The 24253-nt window shown below is 36.8% G+C and overlaps 1 protein-coding gene across 1 annotated transcript in view; it reads left to right on the top strand.

Annotated features, from left to right (window-relative positions):
• The window catches only part of LOC104168710 (lysophosphatidylcholine acyltransferase 1-like), a gene marked incomplete at its 5' end in the record, with an annotated part of 35430 nt that overhangs the window by 6619 nt on the left and 4558 nt on the right, over positions 1-24253 (top strand). Inside the window, 4 exons of the mRNA XM_009709388.1 lie at positions 11361-11486; positions 18783-18936; positions 19841-19939; positions 23167-23305. Coding sequence (XP_009707690.1) covers positions 11361-11486; positions 18783-18936; positions 19841-19939; positions 23167-23305 — 518 coding nt within the window. The remainder of the gene's footprint in view (positions 1-11360; positions 11487-18782; positions 18937-19840; positions 19940-23166; positions 23306-24253) is intronic.

Below are 24253 nucleotides of genomic sequence, written 5' to 3'. Positions count from 1 at the left end.
TTTTTTGCTTTTTTTTTTTACATGTCTTCATATAACTAGCCAGTTCTGCTTGCTGCTGTGAGTATTTACCTTTCTCCCCAGAAGATTATAGCTGAATTTTATGAAAGTTAATGTAACAGAATTTTGTGCTATTGAGGTTGCATTTTAAGCTATGACTTTTTTATGAATTTAAGAATAGTTTCATGTATTCATTGTTAGCCTGTGGTTATTTCAAATAGTAAAGCACAGGAAAGCTGCTTTTCCTGGAAACGGAGCACTGATACAATGCAGACTTACTGAAGTGGAATGTTAATGTGAGGACACTTAGAATACTTGTCTGTAGTGTATAATAAAGCCAAAATCGAATACACAGACCTTCATTCTCTTTTGTTGTATTTTTGATTAACCTCTCTTGTTCATTCTTTTATTGTCCTTTCAGTAAATCTTCCATTAGTCAGTAGATGTTCTTTTCAGTATTTGCAGAGAACCCTCAGGTCTATGATCATTAATAATTCTTGAAGGATTTATGACTCTTTCTACTCCTAATTTTGAAAGAAGTTGTGAAATCTTAATTTCCTTTGTGTAACTTCTCTTCTGTTTCTGAGTTACCAGTGTCAACCAAAGGCTAGTTTGTAGATAGAAACTGATAATTCTTCACTGGTTTATGAGCAGAACCCAGCTCTGTGAGTTTCCTTAAAAATGTTGGGTCTATAATACAGCAATAGATCAATACTCGATCCGTTGTATGAAAGGACATTTCTCACAAAGGCAAAAAACAAAAGGATCTGTGTGAATCAACCTGTTGTAAAGTTGCAGTAGCCTCAGAGACTATTGTAGTTAATTTAAAACAGTCAGCTGGCACTACCTAAAAGGTATCGTCCTCAGACTCTGGGTAGAAGGCTGTGTTATGCAACCTTAAATCTGAACTCTGCTTCAATCAGATGACAGGAATTGTGTGGTATAAGAAGTAGTATTGAAAGACTACAGAAGTTTACAACAACAGGCATGTTGAAAGCCTTCCCTCCTATGTGTGCATAGGAGAGAGATGATTTTCCTCTTCCTTTTATTTCTCCCTCCTAGCTCTGAAGAATTAGGCGTTTGGGCTGACAGAAATGGGATGCAGGTCTAAAGTGAGGACTGTCAGAATGGGTGATAGCAAATATGGGTTGCTTTGAGATGAAGAAAGGGCTGCAGATGTTGTGTTGATGTGAAAGGAAAATAAATGTTTTGGATATCCAAGTTCTGAAGATAAAATGCAGATGGGAATAGACCAGAATGCTGACTCCTGGATACCGTGGATTACTATAGACGAGTTAAAATAACATCAATGAAGCCAAAATTTTATTTTCTTCTTACCACTTCCAGATGCTTACTTCTAGTGGCAGTTCTCCATACTCCCCCAGTTCATTCATATGTCTTTTGGTGTAGGAGATACCAGCTCAGATGCTGTGTGTCCTGGAGCTGTAGCAGTTGCAAGTCTAGCACCTCAGGTGCTATTTGGTGCTAGCATTGCACCCTGCATGGCTGAATAAAGGACAGTATTACTGCTTCATCTAGATTTGTCTCCTTTTCTTGAAGATTAAATTGGTGACAGCATACCATTTTGATGTCAAGAGGTCAATTCACGATCTGTTTAGATACCTGCTTTCCCCTTGATATTTTTTGGGAAGAGTCTAATCCTACTGGATATTTTACAGCAGCAGAGGTGGCAGTCCCAGGTAATGATGCATTTCTGAGTCTAGAACCAGTGTTGCAGTAAAATCTTGTCTCTTGGCCCTGATTTCAAGGGGAGTTGATAGAACTTGTGGGGTGCAACAATAGATACAATTTCTACTCCTGAGATCTGTTTGCCTTCGTCCTAATCTTGTCTTGTGAGCAACTCCTGTTAAGTGTTGAACAAAGCACTTGACAGGACATCCGATTGTTATGCTGCTTCTACTTGTTGACTCTACAGAGAATTTTTGGTTTCACCTTATTTAGATTTTCTGTGGGCAGCCACAGATGCGAGTGATAGGGGTCTCTAGATAGTTCCTGTTCACTTATATATAAATTGAATATTTAACAAAGGAAGTGCTGTCATTCATACATGTTTGCTTCCTTAGGACATTAGTTGCAGGACAGATAAATTTACTTTCCAAAAAAAACTGAAATCCAAAGCGAGCCTGGCCTTTTGGCGCTCTATTTCGGGCTAGGGACTTCAAGCATAACTGTTCTCCTGTGCTTCAGGTTCCCTCAGGCAGCCACCAATAACAAATGAGATACTGTTTTTTTAAGGGCTATAGCACTCTACATGTCTTTATTGTCATCCTGGATGAGAAGGAATACAAGGATTGTATACTTTTGAAGATACATTCAGTGTTAACCCACTATTTGTATCATTCATCTTTGCTGCTGCCATATACCATCCATTTGAGCATGAACACGCTGGTTTGTTTTTCCTGAACCATGTTGAGGATGATCATCTCATTGATGTGAACGCTGTGACCAGAAATACTCAGTTCAGATTACTATTCTGCAATCACCCTTTCCTGCTGCTTTTCAGGACCTCACTTCAGACTTCTTTTCTAAACTAAACCTAGTCCATGTTTTAATAATTCAAATGTAATATGAGCTGTTATCTTCTTGATTGATGGTGTTTTCAGCATTTGTGCACTGATCTGTCACCAAATTCCACAAGAATCAAGGTGATACATTTGCATTTTTTTAAAGGCTGCTATCATGGTAGAAAATTAATTTAAGACTCACAGCTTCTACAGACCTTTCAGTTGCGCCTGTGGCTGTTTGCTTCCTGCAATGCTAACTTGTAGTGGTATCTTTCGTTGCAGTCCTTCTCATCAGGAGGATGAGCAAGATCCAAGCCTTAGTGGTTGATTGCTTTACAGCATCTATAAAAATCCAAAATTTCTTTCTAAAAGGGTTTCTTAATCTCACATTTGTAATTACCACTTTTTTAATGTCTGTGATCTTCAACCTTTTTTCTCATTGACAGATATGTATTCAGTAGCATTGGGTCAAAAACTAGAATCGCATGCAGTCTTCTTACACCCACTCGGCTCACTGTTTGTTCTGTGTCGGGGATTATCTGTGTAATCAGAAGTGGAATTATTCATGCAGGATAGCTATCACTGCTGAATAGTTACTCCATGCTTGTCTTCCTTAGGATCATTTTCTTATTCTGCACAAAAGGTATCTGCAGATTAGATTAATCTACTATTTAAAGTATGGACCCGTACTTATTCCCTGTCAATATACTTTGGATTTGATTTTCTCCTATAACGTATTTTGTTTGAGTCTGTCGTCTTTGGTCCTTCTGGCCTTGCTCTGACTTCTACTCTGTTTAGTGGATATCTATCTCATTCACAACATGCTATCAGGAAGTTTGTTTAGAGTCACTTTCAAATCACTGAAAATGTTGAGTGCTTTTAAATATGGCAACAGTTCATGCAGGTTCTCTCTTTAAGATAAATAAACAAAATTTGGTGATGTCTTGAGTTTTAATTCACTTCATGTGTTCTTCATTGCTCTAATACAGTTCTGAAACCACCATGGTAGTAAGTCATACTGTATAGATACATACTATATTGGCTCACTTTTATATTACTTACAATTGCAAAATCGCCCTTTTGGTCTTCATGTGTGTCAGCTGTTATCACCTTACATTGATGGTAGCCAACATGGATTATTTTGATCTGCTAATTTGTTAATTTCAGCACTTATGGTTTCTTCTGTATATTTTGTAGCTGTGTCAAGCTTTCTGGCCTACCTTGTTACTTTTTTTTTTTAGTATCTTCAAACTATTAACTCATTATTTACTGGAACAACAGCAGTGTTGTAAAATGTTCAGTGTATAGACTTGAGGCTTCAACCCCAGCTCTTCTAGAATTATCAGGAACAAATCATCTGGCCTTGCCATCACAAGTACTTATTTCTAAAATTTTCTCAATGATAAGGGAAACATCTCTACCACCATTAAAGCATTTGAAAATCCTTAATTTTATTCATAAGATATGTCATCTTAATTGTTTCCTAATGTAAAGTATTTATTGCATATGACATTTTTTTTTTTTCCTTTTGGCAATTTTACTATCCTCAGTTAGTAATAAGGTATGTCACTGCTTGTTTTTAAAGCATAAGAAAAAAAATACAGTCTTATGCTTCTTAGCTGCATCAATTGCAACTTTTTCTCTGTCGTTACCTTTCTATATTGCTTTTATGCATCATAGTTTCTAATTTACTGATACCCATTTAAAGTTTTGTTTGTGTTGTGGTGTTTTTTTGTCCCTAAAAAAAAAATAGTTTTCTCTTCATTGTGGGATTGTAGCCTTTTGCCTGTTGAATAGATTCTTGAATACCTAATTTTCATTAGCACTTTTATTCCAGAAGACATCTGATAGTTGTAATCAAAGTACTGTTTAGAGTATAGAAATACTGCTTTAAAGAAGAAGTAGGGAGCTTTTCCACTCCTGCTTAGCAAAACAAAATTTGTTAGTTTGTTACCTTACTATCCATTAAGGCTCAAATATATTTAAAAGGAGTATGCCAGTAGCTCAGCTTCAAGTTAGTCGCATGTACTTAGCGGTATGCATTTTGTACACAAATAAGCCCATGGTAGTGCAGGCAGCTAATTGTGAAAATCTGCACTGCAGGCTTTTTGTGCAAGTCTAAAATAACCTCAACCATAATTACAGATGTAAACTTCTTAGATAATTATACACGGACCTGTTGGACACTCATTAACACATAAACACAATTTGTTTTGCTTTAGTTTGTTAGCTTCTCTTAGAGAGACTATCTTGAAAATAGGGAATAATATGGCTTAGATGGTACAATTTAAAAAAAAAAAGTAAGTTAAAATATTACAACTTTGTTAATTTTTTTAATGCATATGGCAGATGTTTAGACTGAAACCTGATGGAAACTGGGCACTTTTGCCCCTTGGTTTTTCAAAACTGTAAGCACCTCAGAACTGAAGTTCTCTCAGCTTTCCTGATTTTGAGCATTTCATTTTTCTGATTTTTCTGGTGTTAGAACTCAGCATTACAACTACATACATGACACTAGCCAGGAGTTTTGAAGCTTCTTTTGTGGCGAGCCCAGAAAGGCAGACTTTCTGGAGAAATACCAAAATGTCATAGTTTGCTTTGCATTTTTCCAATAACTTTGTTTTTCTTCCCCACTTACACAAACATTTGAAGACATGTTTTTATATTTACAGTAGATGCTCAAATCAATTGAAGTGTGGAGTGTTAGACATTCAGCTTGAAAACATCTGTCTTCCTTATGTTTTTCCGTGTCAAGTGCTTGCCAGGATCACTTTCCCCTTGTTGGAGCATGTCATACCGTTAAAGCAGTAACTCTTATCAGCTTGACATATGAGGATTATGTTTTTGCTTTTGAGAAATGAATCCTTTTTTCCAGCGTGCTGGTGACGGCCAAAGATATTATGGATAGTCTTCTGTGTCCATTTCACCTTTTGTCATCTTCTACATAGTCAAAATCTTTTTTTTTTTTTTTTTTTTTTAATTGCAGGCTGTGGCAGCATCAGAATGTGATCTCTGCCACCATATATGATACGGTAATGCTAGTTGCTGAAGAATAGCCTTGAGGATATGTGTTTACAGTAGCTTACTGGTCTATCTCATGGCTATTTGTTGTGTTTTCAGTGGCCAATTAAATCTTAACTTTGGAAAAACTACTGTGCTCTCTGCTTATGCTGTCTGAAGTTTTATATGTGATTCTGCAGAAGCACTGGTTGGATGCTCAGCACTCAACTTTGAAATTCAAGACTTCTTGTTGTTTTTATACCATCGAAGGCATAAGCATCAGTGCAAGTGGAATTAGTGAAGTGCTGGAGTTAAAAAGCATCCATTTGTTTAGGTTTCAGGCCATATACAAAAATGGAGATGAGAACTACATTGCGCACTCTGTTTATTTCTGTGAATGCTGTAAATGTGGCAATTAGGCAAATGTAGTTGCTGAACAGGGTTAACTCTATGCAGCTTCTTGCTCAGTTTATTTTTCTCAAGGAAGAAATAAATTTTTTGAAGTTAAATAATATTTTGCAACAGTCTGGTTTGAACTAGATTTTTGAATGCTGACAACAGAAAGAGAACCTGCTTCATTTTTCAGTCCTTAAAGATTTGTGATGTACAAGCCTACAAGATCTTATCCAGACCAACAATTACAGGACCCATTTTCTTAACACAAGGGATAAATGCAACTGTTAGCAGCTTCCTTCTGTCTAAAATTTAAACCATCATGAGATACTGTATTCTTGATGTGAACTCTGGACTCTTATGACTGGCCTTTCATTCGCTTGGAGAATATCACAAAGTAGGAGTAGTCCAAGGAGAGAAAAGGGGCTATCTACCCTGGCCTTCCAAGACTAAATAGGTGAAAGCTCTTCAGCTTGAGAAAGAAAGCAAGTAAAAGAGAAAGAAAAAAAAGAAAAAAAAAAAAGTGGAGGGTTGTTTTGAAGGTTAGTAAAATCATGAGTGTTCTGGAAATGCATAGTAAGGCAAGTCTGTTACTTTCAGTAGAAGAAAAGATAGAAAGCACTCAACAGTAAATCAGCTAAAAGTAAATGGAAATACTCTTTAAAACATGTACAAAATTGTGGCATTCACTACCAGATGCATAAAATAAATTCATCAGAGCTGAGATATACTGTAAAAAATTTGGTCCATCAATGATTCTAAACCACAGTGGTACAAGGAGTCTCTGGTTCAGTAAGTTCCTATACAGATGATTACTAGAAGTTGGGGTTATTTGTCCACTGTGGTTTTGTCTTTTTCCTAAACATCTGATAGTGAAGTAAAATATCAAATTTGCTGTCCTTATAATGTCTTCAGCACCCTATAAAGATTATAGCCAATTTAAAGGGGTTTTTTTGAGCAGCCTGTGGAGTATTTTCTAGATTGGTTCACAGTTCTGCTTATCAATAATGTAAAACATTTTGAAAATGTTTTTGTTGAAGCATAGATTCAGAATGTCACAATATTGCCGGTACTATTTTCTCTCACTTTGCATAATATTACAACAGTTGCAGTCTGGTTTATGTTCAGAATTTGGTATGTGTAGTGGATTGGTATTCAGAAAATGAGAAAATTGGTAATTTGTTTTTGTATTAGGACTGCACGAGTGTTAGACATAGAGAGCTGTTTGGTGTGAGAAGTCAGGATATAACAAGTACAGCTGTTACATGTAACAGATTGGGTTTGCAAGAAAGTTTTTGGGTTTTGGTTTGTTTTTTTTGTTTGGTTGGTTTTTTGAAGTGACTTGCTGACTTTGGAGTTTCACGTAGTGTGATATCATGAAAGGTAAATAGCCAGCATTTCAGAGAAGGGAGGGAGGGAGGGAGAAAGTCTCAAGGTATGTCAAGCCAGATGTGCACGTCTAGCCATATAAAATTGCTGAACAGTAAACAGCCCAGGCTCAGGTTAATTGACTGTGAAAGCGGAGATAATATAAAGAAAAGAGGGGAAAAATGCTTCCAAATGAAGATATAGAAAAAGCTGTTATATTCCGAGTTTATTAAAAATATTGGGTTGCGCTTGCAATTTGCACCTCAAATTGAAATGATCTTTTGTTTTTTTCCTAGCAGTTGAATTGAAGTAGAGGGAGATTGCTCTGGAGATGAGTTGGAATAGTTTGGTAACCGGTTCTGTAGAAAATCCTGTGAGTTGCAGTTGTACCTAGGCTTTATAGTGAACTCTAGTATGCCGGTCTTTATTGTAAGAAATTGAAAAATTCACAAGTTTTAGCACAAATAATGAACTTTATATGTTTCCCAGCTTCAGTTTCTTCAACATTCTGAGCTGAAATCGAGGTCCTTTTGTGTTAAAACTGCTAGCCCTATACAGCTTGTGAGTTCAAGAGCCCCTTGAACTCTAATTATCTGGCCTTGGTTGATTCTATGACTGAACTTTACCGTAAGCAAAAGTTGTTTCTTCCCCTTTCTTACGATCTTTGTAATTCTGAAAGTGGATGTATGTATAAACACACTGTTTGAGTTCATTTTGCTTTTTTGGGGAATCCAAAGGCTGGAAAATTGCCAACAGGTGAGCAAGAGAAGATGCTTTTATCTTTCTCAATCGTGTTTTGTGTATGTGTTGACACTGGGCATACATGCAGGCATTAATTGTAGTGGTAATTTTCCTGTACTGATAGCACTATAAGCCTGGCCCAAATATTGCTCCTTCTGTAAGGGATTGTGGTGGTGCATTTCCCCTCCTCTCTACTTCTCTGGGCCTCGCTACGATCTCGGGAATTCCTGCGACCCTAAACTGCTCATTCACAACAAGGGTGCACACAGCTATTAAAAAAATGCAGGTTGTATTTTCCCCTTATGGTTTGGCCAAGTCTGAGATGATCCCTGCTTTTGTTTGGAATTGGTTCTGTATCATAAGTTTGGGTTTGATTGTTTGTTGTTTTTGTGGGTTTTTTAAAATTCCTTTCTGGCTAGGCTCCTTCAACATGTTTGGGGACCATTATTTAGGAGAAGTTATTTAAATCTGGCATTGATTCTGGGATGGCAGTCAGTCAGGCTTCTACCCTCCCCCCAGGTTGAGTGGCCTGATCTTTCTTAGTCATCTTTCTTTTGATGTGTTTGAAAAGCGTCTAGCTTTTAGTTTTAACAAGTTATTGTTTCTTGCTTTGGCTTGCTACCTTATGGTTATGTTTTAACTTGTCTGTCTTTTCTGTTTTCCTTGAGAGAGCACTTTTTTTTTAAAAAAAAAAAGTCTTTCCATTCTAATTGCCACCTTTAATCAGTTGCTGAGCCACACTGGGCTTTTTTTGGTCCTTTCGGAATCTTTTTAAAGTGTCTTGTCACTTCTCCCGATTCCCTAATATGGTGTGTTGTTTTATACCACAAATGAACATTTTACCCTTTCCATTTCTTCTTTTAACTTACTTTTAACCAACTTCCCCTTTTCACTGTAGTTGCACTATGCTTCAGGTGATTGCCCGTAAGTTCCTGTATTTCTGTTGTGTGCTATACCTACTGTTGCCTTAAGATCTGATGAAATTTGATGTAATGTGCCTGGCTGGACAAGATCTTTGGTTTTACCGTAGTCTTTTATGTAAGCTGCTCTGGATAGTACTGCTTACAGTGTGTCCTTGCTGCCCTAGGAGTTGAGCTATTTCACTGACAGTTGACAGGGAAGTTTATAAGGATGATCTAGGCTGCGCACAGTACAAAAGGAGGGAGTAGGAAGTAATCTAAACTGGCAGGGTAGACTCTTCTTTCATCCACTCCTTTTTCTTTTTCCAAGGAAAATTGATTTTGTATTTTGATTGGTATTATTGTATAATACCAATGGTTTCATATTGTATAATACGACACTATATTGAATACCGTGTAAGTATTGACAAGACCTGCAATACCTGATCTCAAAGTCAGGTGGAACTTGGAAATGGATTAAAATCCCCACAGCATGGGAGAGTTCTTCATCTGGATTTTACACAACATTCAGTACTATGTTAACCATAAGTCTATGGGATGAAGTATGTTATCACAAGAACCTCTTGCCCGTTCCATTAAGGTGGTTTACTGATTTGCAAATACTAGTAGGACAGTCTCAATAGGAGGAGTAGAGTGATGAAACAGGAACAGATAGAGAAGTGAAAAATTTAGAGGAACTGAATTTAATTACTTAGGATCACCCATATGAGGCAATCTAACCTTCACCAGTCTGTACTTGTATCTTTTCGGTTTAGTTGGCTTTTTCCTTTTGTTCTTTCCTGTTGTTTCTTCTTGCAAGAGGGTGGCTGTTCATCCAAAATCATTACCCTGTATGTCCTTCTTTTATTCATAAGTAGCTTATAAATAATATCTAATCTTTCTAACATATTTGGTACTTTTGAGCTTGCATATCTATTAGTGAGGTATTCTTCCTGAATATTTGACTTTCTCGGCCTTAGAGAGAAGAGAGAAATCCTGATCATAGCTTTAATGTTAAGTGCGTGTCTTACTAATATATTAGAATTCCTGAAGTTTGACAATTAATTGGTGGATAAAAGAGAACTGACTTATGTTATTTACATTGGCATTCAAAGGCCTTGTAACGAGATTCTGGGGAAGAGGCTACTTAACAGAAATTAAAGTGGTTATTGCATGAGAGGTAACTACCATTACAGATCAAACTGTCTATGATAAAGCTTAGAATTGAATGCAGTTTTCATCAAAGCTAAAATGACTGTGGCATGCCTTGGAGTTCTGTATCAATCTTGCCATTATTGTATATTAACTTTACAGATGAAAAAGGTGGTTATGGTTAGTAGTAAGGTAGAAGAACCTGTAGATGAAAAGAACGAAGGTAAGTCAAGAAAAAAATTTTGTGAAGACTTCATCAAACTAGAAGAGGCTGCACAAAAGAGATAACATTCCATACTGATATAAGTAAAACCAAGTATAATTGAAAATATGTGGATGAGTAACTCATGGAGCAGTGTTTGCTTTCTAAATTGTGTCTTATGTTTGTACACTGAATTCTTTAAGGCCTCTTCCAAAATGAAGTGTCTCTCTCAACTTTGGCACAGCAGGGCAGTGCAACTACAATATCAAGATTTCCTTGAAGTATCTTTTGGTGCTGCTGTTACCACAGAGCATCACGTTAGAAGTAAAGCAAAAATGAGTACTTAATTGTTTGGCATATAAAAACTTGGGAGTATTTTTTCTTCTAACTTTCTTATGTCTGTGCTAGTTTTGGCTGGGATAGAGTTAATTTTCTTCATAGGACTAGTATGGGGCTATGCTTTGGATTTGTGCTGAAAACAGTTGATAATTGAGGGATAATAATAATCATAGTACATTATTGCTGAACAGTGCTTGCACAGAGTCAAGGCCTTAGAAATAACTTGAGTTTGCTTGAAGTTTAACTCTACTTGCTTTTATACTTTATGTTCTAGCCCTTCTTTATGGAGAGCTGTTGCTGGTTCTATAATTTTTAATATTACCTAAAGGTAATAGTTGTTTTGTTCAGATGATTATTGATTTATTAATATGTTAGTGTAATAATAATAGAAATATTTAACATAATTATTAGTAAATACATGGTTTTTTGTTCCATATTAATAATTTTGAAACCCTTTTTGTTCACTTCTGTGACAGGAATTTGAAAGTCTATGCACTGCCTAATTTTTCCCTTTTGTTATTTTATATTTTCATGTACTTGTAAAGTCAAAATAGATGTTCTGCAATGTGTAGAGTATCATATTTCGTTCTTTGTATGTGAACTTTCTTTCATGGACTCTTCCTTATAGTTCTTCAGAATAGAGGGCATAATTGTTACAGGATTTCTTGCTCTAAAAAAAAGGAAGTGACTCTGCTCAGTTTTCTTGGACTGTCTTGCTTACTGCGTTTCTTTGGTTTATTCAAGGGCATTGGGAGTTTCAGTGACAGACTATACGTTTGAAGACTGTCAACTAGCTTTGGCTGAAGGACAACTTCGTCTGCCTTCAGACACGTGTCTTTTAGAATTTGCAAAGCTTGTGAGAAGCCTTGGGTGAGCATATACAATATTTATATGTAAGGTGCATCTTTAATATATATCTATGTTTATATAGTTTTTCTCTTCATATAACAATATTGCATTTATGACTGTATATGGAATGTTGTCATATTACAATTGAGGAAACACTAATATAAAATTAAACCAATACTGTTGTCCACTTGCAAGCACCACCCCTAGATCCTAATGAATAGAATAGGTTGTAAAATTCATATTTTCACAGTCTGAGAAGTGAGCAGAGTATGTCTGAAGTGTTCATTCCTGAACAAAACTAGAAGAAACCTCCTGAAGAGGGTGAGGAATGCTGTGGGATTCCTAATATTTGATGGAGTTAAGAGTCAGTTGCCCTTTCGTGTGACATCTCTGAAGGGAGAACAGTGCTGCCATAGCAGTCTTGTGATTGGATTAACATTATAATAGTGAGGGCAGAGGGGTCACCCTTTCCCAAGAAGCACAAAGAAGTGGTTGATCTTTTGAGTAGGTTACTGCTAGATGGACTTTCTAATGAAACTGTAGTTTAGTATATGCAGTGTGGGTCCTCTGTTCTCTCTTCTCATGGCATCAGTTCCCTCTGACTTTACCTTTCAGAAAAGCTTCAGCAAACAGTGAAAAAAAATCACATAAACCAAATAGTAGAACTTGTTCCTGCTGTTTTGTAATTTTTCTCCTGTTTTGCCTCTCATCCTATTGAACAACCACAAACTAAATTTACAGCCTCATCCTATTAACTGCTTTAATATTGAAACACCTTTTTTGATTATTTTTTTTGTCTCCTTACCTGAAATTAGAGCTTAGAATCACATAAACCAAATAGTAGAACTTGTTCCTGCTGTTTTGTAATTTTTCTCCTGTTTTGCCTCTCATCCTATTGAACAACCGCAAACTAAATTTACAGCCTCATCCTATTAACTGCTTTAATATAGAAACACCTTTTTTGATTATTTTTTTGTCTCCTTACCTGAAATTACAGAGCTTAGTTTTGTGTTTTCATTCTGTACTTTATTTCCTTTCCCTAATTTTTCCTTCATCTTCCAGCTTGTGTACATAAATGAAAAAAAGAAGACAAAAATCTATTGGAGAATAAGGAATGTAGGACAGCATACATTATGCATTCAGATGACAAGCATTTATTAATTCATTGTTGGAACCTCCATTCGAAAAGACTTCCAGTAGGATAGGAGAGACTTCTAAGGGGAAAGATTCTTGCTTTGTTCTAAAGGCTCTGAATTTACAGTACTAAGGAAAAAAGCAAACAAAACAACAACAGCAACAACAACAAAAAAAACAACCCAAAAAAAACACTGACGTCTCTTATTATGCAGTTGATAATCCGAGGATTCAGTTTAATCCTCTTGTTAAATTGTCTGGCTTCTGTCTGCTCAATTTAAAGCTGTTCTTTCAAATTATGCTTTTCTGAGTTTTTGTTTTGACCTGTAAAACAATTACGTGCATTTGTGAGTGGGATTCCCCACAACCCAAAAGTTCTCTCTCTGGTTTCAGCAATTGTATATCGGTGAAATATTATCCTGTCTTGTTTTGGATATGTGCCAGTAAGAAGGCTATTACGATGGTATTTTTCTGGCACAATTGGATGAAGATTGTAATATGACTTCATTTCTAATGCACGTTTGATGGCAGTGCAGTCATTTTGCTGTTTATTCAAAGGTTTTGAGGCCAGGGAGGCATTAAGATCATCCAGTCACATCCCTAAATAACTGGAATGGTAAATTTTATGCAATGGATTTTGCACCCAGTCTGAATACTTGTTTTTGAGCAATAACGTACCTTCAAGGTAACATCCAGTTTTAAATGCAAGATTTTTATACAGACGTGTTTTTAGTTTAGATTCTTTGAAATCAAGTTATTCTTCAGTTTGCTACACTGCAGAGGTATTTCTGTTCATGTTATATATCTACAGCATTCATTAACGTTGTCTGTAAAATTTGCTTAGTCTGTGTTCTGCTGGATGGGATCCAATCCAGAAGCCATGCAGCCACAGCACTGAGATCTCATACTTCATCTAATGAAGAGCTTGGGCTCTGTTAACACAGCTATACAGCTGCCAGGTCACAGCTGGCTGAAACTCAGCTGCCTTTTACTGAACTCGGTAGTAAAATGAGTGCTGTATCAATGAGATCAATTGATCATAGTCTCGTCTTCTCAAATTCTGCATTCATTACTCCTCAAGCGGTTACGCTTCTGTTGAACCTGATAATCTATGTCTGACCAGTGAGCTGATTACTAAGCTATAGGCAGTCTTTATTGTAGCTTTCATGCATTGTGAATCCTCTGCTTCATTTGATGATTCCTTCCACAATTAATTACCCCACTCTTTAAAGTGATTCTCTATTTGTACTTTGACTGGATCTATTACCATACATTGAAGCTTGTTTGGATTTTATGCCTTATTAAAGATGTCTTCAGATATCTTCTTCAGAAAATGTTAATACAGTATAATTAAGTTTCATCTCCATCTTTTTATGAGATACTTTTTATGAGCTGCTTTGGGGTAGTTGCCTGCGAACAGCTCTTTAAGTTCTGATTTGAATTGATTTGTTCCTGTTGTCTCAAACTTCTGTTCATTCTAATTCCTGCATTCACTTTGCCTATGAACTAGAAGGACCTTCTAGCCTTAATTGTTGTTCCCCTTTCTTATGGAACCATGGCTTTTAGGCCATCAGTAGCTCCTTAGAGAATTCCCAGTTTTCAGTCAAATGATTTTCTAATTCTTTTCAGTTATGATTATTCTTAATTTTGATTGTTTTATTTTCTGAAAATTAGAGATATCTCTTCTCTCTTTAAGAAAAAAATCCAAATGTAGCACGTACTGCAATCCAAAGTAGAAATTTTTTAGTGACTGTGTTCTTGCTGTTAGATGAGACGTATAAAGTCAGGTCTTGATGCAACTTGAAATTTTGCTCAAGTAATTCTAGCGGTCCAGGCCTTTTGCATCTTTTTAGGGGGCGGAATATTGATAGCCTCATCAAACTTCTAGCTAGATTAAGGATCATCTGTTTGCTTATCCTGTACTTGATTTTTTTTTTTTTAACTGATCTCTTCTCTTTTCTCTTGCTTTCTGTCTACCCTTCAATTTGTTAACATTCAATACTCTTACTGCATTATTTATTTAATTGCATCCTGGTGGTTTTTTCCCAAATCTTTCACTTCTAACACCCCAGGTAGGATCTGGAACATCTAGCAAGGGTAGATGTGTCTCACATGCTTCTGTTTTAGTTGCTGTTTGCTACTTCCTGATTTTTCTTATTCATTTGAAGTCTTTTTAGCAAATATTCTTTAAAAATTAAGATTTTTTTCATCTATTTCTTCTAATTTTTTGGGGAGGTTAGGCAGCACTGGTATTTGTACAAGATCACACATTTTCTCTTCCAGTGTGGTAGCTGGCTTCCACTTTGTGCATCAAAAAGCAATAAGTATAGAAAGTACAGCAAGAACATCATATGGTATCGTGGTGAATGTACATTTTGTTATTGGTATAGGTGCAGCACAAGACCCTGGGGTTTGGCAGGTTCTTGATCTGGTGTTTGCATTTAGTACAGAGACTCTGAGGTTGTTTGTACTTTTCACTGAAGACAGTATGGCTTTGCTGATTAGGTCCACTTCTTTTAAAAGGTATGTTTTGTACCAAATCATCTTTTTCAGGTCAGATTTCAGAAAAATCCCCTGTTCTTGCCTTCTAGATTTCTTAGCTTTCTCAGTGGGATTACTCATAATCAGTAATTTTTATCTTTAACAATGGGCAGCAATTTATTTTGGAATTTCTTTTGGATCCTCAACTATCTCCTTTGCTTTCCTGAGCCTGAGTATTATTGGTGCCTTGTGGTGGGTACTAGTGACGTCTGCCCTGGAAGAATGTTCTACAACCTTAGCAAGCCTGCAAGGTTTACGTCCTTACACACTCCCAGTTCCTGGTGAAATTCAATATTAGTGAACTTACTTGTATTGAATCAATTCTGCTGTCTCTTAATAGCCATGGTATTTTGGTAAGAATGACCTGAATTGAACAGTAGTTCCATTTTGACCACTACTCTCCAATATTATCTCATCCAGTTGGCCATGAGGATTCTAGTAGGCAATGCACCTATAGGCTTGTAAAATCTGCAAGGAGGAGATAATTAGCTCATAGACCTGGTGCCTGTCTATTCTTGCTTAACAGCTTTCCCACCCAGACTACAGTGCGAACTTCTGCTGTCTGTGTGTGTGCCTGAAATGGTGGTCCAGACTGTAGGTAGAGCTTTGCATCCCCAGAGTAACAACCCCTCACAGCTAACAGTGCCATGACTTCAGAGTATTCAGAGATCATTCATAACAAGAAAAAAAACCTCTGGAGGATGTTGTCCATCTGCATTCATGATAAAAGCAGTACTGTCCATTACAGGTGGTGATCGCTGATCAGGCTTAACCTAGCAAATACCAACCATGATAGCCCCTGCCTCATGGATCAAGGCAGTGTATGCCAGAGTATTCAGAAGGTCAGTTTTGCAGCTGTTCAGTATGCTTTCTCCATTATGACAAGAAGTTGCACAGAAATACATCAGCAGACATAAAACTGAATGTATTGTGCTTTTCTGGCTTAGGGCATGTTTGTCTGAGCTTGCAGTTTACAGTAACTAGCTACAAGATCCAACTGTTCTTATGCAACTTCCAGCTCTGTGAGACACTAGAAGTTTTTTGGCAGGTTCCCAGCATGCAAGAAAAGAGTTTGTTTTCAAATAGTCAAATACAGCTAAAACTAACTTTAAGGAGTTAAGACATCTCACTTGCTAAAAATAGTGGTAATTATGCTGAAAATATCCTACCTTCAGGGATCTGGTTTTCCTTGTGAAGTCTGCTGTGAAGGATTTAATGTTCAGAGCTGTTAATCTTGAAAAATGTCCTTTGCATCTTCAGGTACTCAGGAATGACTTTGTTCTCTTTAGGGTACACGGGCCTAAAAAATGAAGCAAAACACCACAACAGCAAATAATGTTATGTATTATAAAGCCTAGATCTTGCATGGAAGCCATTAGGCAAACAAACATGATTTCCTGAGCAAAGACATCCATTGTTGGCTTTCTAGCTTTTATAGCCTCCGTTGGCATAAAAGTAACAATTTTAAAGGAATTGAGACATTCAAACCACTTCATATTGGTTCAGAACCTATTGTGGGATTTGGAACACTTGGCTTCAGAAGACTTTCAGCATAGTAGGTCATGGTCATCCACACATTACTTTCAGAATCAGAAAGGGCTAGAGGGAAGTGGGCCCACCTTGAATTACCAGAAGTACAATGCAGTCATACTCACGCTGAAGCAGTAAGTTTGCCTCACTGATCCACATACTCTTTTTGAGATTGGCTCACATCTCTTTCTGTATTTATAAAATCCAAACCACAAGATGTCTGTAAGATTTGTGGTAAGCCATGCTACTTTCCATGCAAGGTTTTGCCTTCAAACTTTTTAACTTTTTGGATTTAATTGACTGGTGAAGGGGAGGTCTCTCAAATCTCGAATACTACTCGCCAAACAAGTACTTACTCAGTTCTAGAGGGTGAATTTTGAGTCAATTCATGGCAAATCAAATCTCTCTGATTTAGAGACAGATGTTAGACTGCGTATTCTGTGTCAGTGGTAGCTTTTCTCAAGGGAGGATTCAGATGCCAGCTGTCCTTCATCGTACAGTTAAAATCCATTTTGCCCACTACACTAAGGATGTAGTCCAATCTGTGGACACTTCTTATATGTAATCCTGCATGTGAGAAGCTGAGTTCTCTGTGCATCTCAAATCCTCCATGGCTTCCTTTGTCATTGTTCCTGCTACTTTTGTAATTGATCATGGAAAATGAGTGTTTGCAGAGGAGTTTTGCTGCTCTTTTTATACCAAAAATTTAAGATAGGTGCTTTAATGTCAGAATGGAGAACATATGAATGTTCTGTAGGGACCATGGGTCTCTGGAAGAATTCTTGCATGTTCAGGTCTTGTAATTCATAAATACAGGGATTGACCTTGTTTAGTTACTTCATTTTTTGGTAAGTTAGTTTAAGTAATGACAGACAGCATAATAGTTTTGCTTTTACTTAAAAGCAGTCATTTTTAGGAAGGGTCATTTCAGCGAGCAGTCAGGGTCTGGAGCTGATTTATCAGAATCTTCCTATCAGAAATGCTCTTACCTTTTTGAGAAACTCCTGAGAATGCTGATATTAAGTACTTTATTAATACTTGTCACTGAGAGGAAGCTGCTGAGGAGTCCCAGCTGCAGTCTGGGAACAATTCTGGTGTGAGCTTGTGAGTTCTGTAAATAACTGCTTTTCCTTGTCCGCAGCAGCAAATAGAAAACAGAGAATTGCAGAAGAATATTGTAGAAGACTTTATTGGCTGCTTTTGTCTGCAGACTGGAAAGTTTGGATGCCCATGTTACCCTAAATCAGTTCAGAGGAAACCTGCTGATCAAGATTTGGTTGATGTTGTATTAGGGATGCAACTTACTTTTCCCCACATACCTGCAGCACCATTTCTTATATTCATAGTAAGGCTTATTTTCACAAAGTGAAAGCAGGAATCTTGACTTAAAGAGGGGAAAAGGAAAAGAACAAGGAAAAAAAAAACAACACACAAGTATGCAGTAGATACCTGTATAAATATAAAGTTGTTCATTCATCAGTCAAAATCTGGTTTTGCAACTGGAAGGACTGAGGAAATTTCCATAGCTGTACCAACTGCTATAACTTTGGATCACCTCGTAATGGTGTCCATCTCCAGACTGAATGTGAAAAATGAGGACTGACAAACAGGATTAACACTATAATCGCTGTTATGTAATCCCTGATTTCTTTTAGGCAAGATGCATCAGGTCTTTCCTGTTCAGTGACATTAGTAAATTTGGAATCATAATTGGTTTATGTTACTGTCCTACAATACGGTGATATTCAGGTGACCTAAATCCCACCTAGTTCTCCATGCCTGGTATTTCTTATTAGCTACTTCTAGACTGTGTTTCTTGTTTATGTTGAACTGCTTACACATATGGCTTATAATCAAGGTAGGATAAAGGACACAAGTTTATGACCGGGGTTCGTAAGCCCTTGCAGTAATTTCTAATACAGTTAAAGAACTAATGGGAGCCTTAAAATTACAGGAATACATTATTTTATTATAAAGTTGCTTAGTAATTCTGATTCCAGATTTTGTAATGTTTTACACCATTATCATCCATTGCTTCCTCTGGTATATTGAAATTTGTATTGTTAAAACTGAGCTTATTTTTAAAGTGTGCAAAAATAATATGCTTTCTAGGCTGAAGCCAGAAACACTCGAAGATGATCTTGATAAATATGCTGCAAGTGCCATGAAAATGAAAAAAGAAAAGGTTGATCTTAAAGAATTTTCAGCATACTTGGAATTTCCAGTTTCTCACACGTTAGAAAGCATGTTTGCGCTTTTTGATGAGGTAAGAAACAACATCATGTTTACAAATTGTACTACTTCTGGTAAACTCTGCTTTAGCCTAATTCTGTTCCAGTTGAATTCACTGAGGTCTGATTTGGGCCAGTGCAAAGTGCTTTTGAGCACTTCACCGCAGTATTTGCCTCCTGCATTTCCCTTTCAGCAAGGTAAGAGCACCTATCATCAACTAAATAAAGCATTCATTCAGGTAGAAGTTAAAAGGGAGTATCAGTTGGACAAAGCTGATTTTCTTTCTAGATGCAAAATACGAAGAGGAAGAAAGATAGGTTCAGGCTAAACCTCTGCTGTGGCTTGTTACAACTGAATGCAATGCCTATTAGCTGATATTTCACTTACCTTGTAAATAAATCACTTGTTCTTCTAGGATGCCTGAAACCTGAAGGACCTAGGAGCTTGGCAAATGAGCCAGTTTTTCATTCCTCTGGCAATCAGTCAGGATGGGGAAATAACTATTATCTTCGGATGAGATGCTCTTTGGACCAGGAGATGGATACGTCCACAGTGTTCTCTCTTAGACCAAAGAGCAGATGTCATGTAATGAAGGCTTAAATTAGGCCACCTTGTCCTCCAGTTCTCTGATTTTAATTTCAATCTGGTAATTCAGATGGTTTAACATAAAAATCTTAAACAGGCAAGTGAAGGGTGACAGCAGCAGCACTGTCTTCCAAGAATCTTTGAATTATGACTTGTGACTGAGACTCTGAAAAGGGCCTGCAGAGCTTTGATGACACAGGTTCTTGCCATGAATTAATGCCATTTCAGTGAGACTTTTTTCGCAGTGGCCTATGTAGTGATCTCTCTGAATATTCTGCATCTGTAGCAACTGTTAGTTATTTAGAAGTTTTGAGACAAATTGCAGTATTTTGAGGTGAGATTTTCCTTCACAGAATGAAGATGGCATAATTGACGTTCGGGAATTTGTCATTGCTCTATCAGTTGTCTGTAAGCCATCCAAAACTCTGGAAACAATTCAGTTGGCATTTCAGGTAAGTAGCATTTTCCTCCTCTATGTAACTTTTGGGGTTGGGTTTGTGTGTGGGTTTTGTTTTTTTTTTTTTTTAGAAATCATTACTGCTGCCCTTTTAATACTTAATTACATTTTAAAATAACTTTAATGGAAAGTTAAATTAAGAGGTCATGTTCAGAGGGAATGCACTGCAAGTTTAAGTCATGTAAACTTATGGAAGTTTGCAGGTTGAAATTGTTCTTTATGGAACTTTGGTAGAATCTTTTTCAGCACATTGAGTCTCAAACGTGAAGTCCTTTGTATTGATTCCTCTGAACTGAAGGCTAATGAGTTGTGCTTACCACTTTTATAATGTTTCAATCAAATCTTATTTTTCAAGTTAATAAAATATTTTAAAACTTTTCCTACATGTTAATAGAAATTTTTATCTTCTTGATAAGATTTTCTACTGTCTTGATCTTACCATGTTTCTGTGTTGGTCCTTCAGTCTCTGCCCAGACTTTTAAGCTTCCCAAAAGTGCTCCTGATCTTGTTCTAGCCCCAGTGGTTTGTTGTAGCATGGGTATAGATGGTTAATGCAGGCCTTTTTTGGAAAGTGACAGCAGCAATACTTAATGTTTGCCATTCCCATGGATTTGTCTGACACCTCGATTTATTGCTTTTTGATTAATTTCTTTAATATTGCTATTTCAACACGCAAACTGCTGCATCCTGCATCATCTTTTCCCTTTGCCTCGAACTCACATGCTCTTTAGCGTTACTGAAACTGAGGAGTACCAGCTCTTCATGCGGTCATCACTGGTGAATGCACGGAGTTGAGGACATTCATTTGCATGGTACTACATGGCAGCCTTATTTTCCGAGTCGTCATTTTCAGGTTCTTCAGCATACCTGTATTATTCTCAACTAAGTTTTGCTAAAGAAATGAGGCTCCTGTGAATATTTAGTGTTCACATCTATCATTCTGCCCTTTGGCCAGTATCAAACAAATTTGACAAAGGAGGAAGGAACAAAAATATTTAGTTCCTACAAATATTGGGGGAAATCTGCCTCTAATAGCTGCTGTTACTTACTGCTACTTCTGAGGGAAAAGCAGAAAGGTCTCTGCCCTTACTTATTCTATTCAATCTATATAATGGCATAGAGAAATAGTCAGGTGCCATTTGGCCAGCTCTGTATCTTCATACTAAAATGAACAAGTTTCCTTTAAACTTGAAGGTGGCTTTTGAGCAGTATTTCAATGAAATTTAGCTGTCCTAATGCATAATGTGCAATATACTTTTACCATTTTAGAGGAAGAAAAGCTCAGATTAGGCTATATTCTTTTTGGAAGCACCTAACTTCAACTGAAACAGAACTTTCTTTAAAAAAATTCTGCTCTTCACTATCTGCTCTGTTCTTCAACTGATAATAGCTAATTTTGGGTTCCCTGGTTAATTGCAAAATATAAAGTTAACTGTAGAACTGTAAAGAAGTTCTATGCATGTATGAAGAAGGGGAGGCACTCAGCAAGGGGAAGCAGGTATGGGTCATTTTATCCTGCTAGTGATAATTGGAAGGGTTAAAAAAAAGTCTTGAGGTGAGGAAATTTTTTTTTAATCCTTTCTTCCCCTCCTTTCCTGGGTTCATGTACAGGTACTCACACAGCTTATTGGTACCCATTGAAGGATCTAACCAGTTCATGAATGTGTGACTTTGAACAATTGCTGTCCTCTGCCATGTGCTACTGTTTGCAAAGCACCTTGTCATTTGTTTTTGGGGATCAAGTGCAACATTTCATGTAGCTGAACAAGTTTTAAAAGTGGAAGTGTTTAGTATGTGGTTGAAGAACTTGAAAAGTAGGAGTTACTAAACCACCAGTGTTCTAAAGCGGTGGGCAATTAAAAGAGAAGGGGGAATTATGGCAATCGAGTGGCTTCTTGAAGAGAAGCACTCCAGTGTAAGTGCTACCCATCCTCCCTTCCTAATTGCTAAGGAAACGAAAGGGTGTTGTAAATCTTGCCAATATGACACTTGTGAGCAGTATCACCTTCTGACTAACTGATCTGTGAAAATATAGCAGGTTTTATTAAACAAGTGTCTTGTCCTTGCCCCTACTCCTTGTGAAACAGTGTCCAAATTAGGTGCTAGGGAGGAAAAGGCAGATTCCTGATGTGAGCATGAATGTTGTTTTCCACGGTAGTTAATTTTTTTTTTTTTATTCCACTGACTTTTTTTTAATTCCATTGAGGTATGCTGTCTCATGACAGCAAGTTCTGCTTGTGTGAAAAACACATCCTTATGCCTGTTTTATTCAATCTTATCAGTTCCCACCTTCTCAATGATGTAGAGAAACTAAAAGGAAGTTTCAAAAATAGCTTTTTTACATGGTTCCATATTTGCAGTGTTGTCATGCTTGAAAATGAGACAAGGATGTTTCAAAAACTCTTCTGTCTCAATTTCCAGTGCACAGGCAAACTGAGTTATTTCAGAAAGTTTAATGAAGTTGTGTTTGTTACAGATGTTTTGAAATACTCAGGTCCTTTCTTGAGAGGAAAACACTGTACAAAGATAGAATGATACTATGAACAATTATTTTTAGTTATCAGTCTCCTGTCAGTAGTAAAGCTAACTCTTTCTGTGAGGAAACTCTTTGCTTCAGGATTTAAGAATATGCAAATTATTGTTGTCTAGAATTTTGAATAAGTATTTGTAGAAAATTGTAGGCCCATCACTTTATGGGGTAGGATTCTCCTGATTAATACAATGCCATTTAGATGTAGGCATTTTATGCAAAGTGGCTGTCAAATCAGTTGGACGTTGATCAAAGGAATCTTGAGGTTTACATCTGATCAAGTGGAAATGGTATCTGCTATAGGCTGACCTAAATACATCTCCTGATTCCACAGACTTGGAGTTTGGACACGTAGCTCAATGGACTAAAAACTGTTCTCGATTACGTATCTGCAAAACATGTTAAACAGTCTTGTCTCTGAATATCACTGAAATGCCAGTGGTTAGGCATGTAAACATAGTTGTCTTTCTGAATATAGCAAGCTTTACTGTCTAAGTGTACACAGGTGGACTAGTAATCAATGCTGTCTTTTACCCAGACTAATCAGAAATCCTTAGCAGATCACATCAATCTGAGAGCGACTAGAATTTCCAATATCAAATTTTAATTTTGCATAACTGCTTAGTGTGGTGCTGTTTATAGGAGTTAGCATTCAGCTTTGCAATGATTTATCTTGCTGTCTTGATTCATAGCTGTACCAGTCAGAAAATGGAACTATAATAGAAGAGGATTTAGCTCATATTCTGAAGACTGCCATGGGTGTGTCACAGATTAATGTTACACACCTTTTTAGAGCTGTAGATGAAGAAGAAAAAGGGAAGATTACATATGGTAAGTATATTAAGTGGATCTGAACTGTCACAAAATGTCAGAGTTGTCTGAACTCATGTTGATACACAAACCAGTTATATTTTTATTAAACTTTACCTTTTTTAGTTGACTTTTAACAATGATAAAAGCACTGCAGACAAAGTAAATTTACATTTTAAAAAAGTATTTGAGTTTCACCTTTAATATCAAATGTCAGGTTTACATGTTTTCAGAGGTTTTCCCTTCCACATTAAGTCAGGCAATGCGTAGATTAGCTCTTTCAGCATATTCTATTCTGTGACTTCCACGTATGTGAATATGTATTTTTAAGGAAGCTATCTCAGCTCTGTCCTGTTGCTTTGTTTCTTGTATCTGTTCCCCAATATTTCTGCCCTCCCAGAATATAGGGGGATATAAGATTTTCTACTCCCATAATAATTTCTCAGCCTGTTTGAAAATAAGCCACAAGTCTGCAGGGGAAATGATGGGGTATTAACCAGGCTGCTCAATACATAGTCTGTAATGCAGGTGATATGGAGGCAAGAAAGTGGCATTTGAAAAATTATGAGATTGAGGTGAATAGATTATGCTGGGAATCAAAGTACTTGTGTGTTACTTCAGATTCTTCATCTTTATGCAGTAAGGTTCTAAATTTAATTGTATCATTTAATTATGAACTGAGTTGTTGATAGCCAACATATCATGTATCTCCAGTAGAAGTGCTTAGGACATGCCCTGTTCTAGTGCTGTTCCTTCAGGATAATCAGTTTGTATTTAATTTGTAAAAATCTTACAAGACATCAGTGTTAGTAAATCAAAGTTTCTACACTAGTAATTCCTATTTTACTCATACAATATGTATGTAAAGCTTCAACTACAGAACTATTTTAGAGTTAACTGGAATGAGTATCACTGCCACTGCCCTTCCTTTTTTTCCTGACTGCTATGTCTTGCCTCCTTGATTCCTGC

This window comes from Cariama cristata, unplaced genomic scaffold, assembly GCF_000690535.1.
Source record: "Cariama cristata isolate BGI_N322 unplaced genomic scaffold, ASM69053v1 scaffold10071, whole genome shotgun sequence".
In the NCBI taxonomy this organism is placed as follows: Eukaryota; Metazoa; Chordata; class Aves; order Cariamiformes; family Cariamidae; genus Cariama; species Cariama cristata.
The sequence above is the reverse complement of the archived record's forward strand: the minus strand, read 5'-3'. Positions and strand labels throughout refer to the sequence as shown.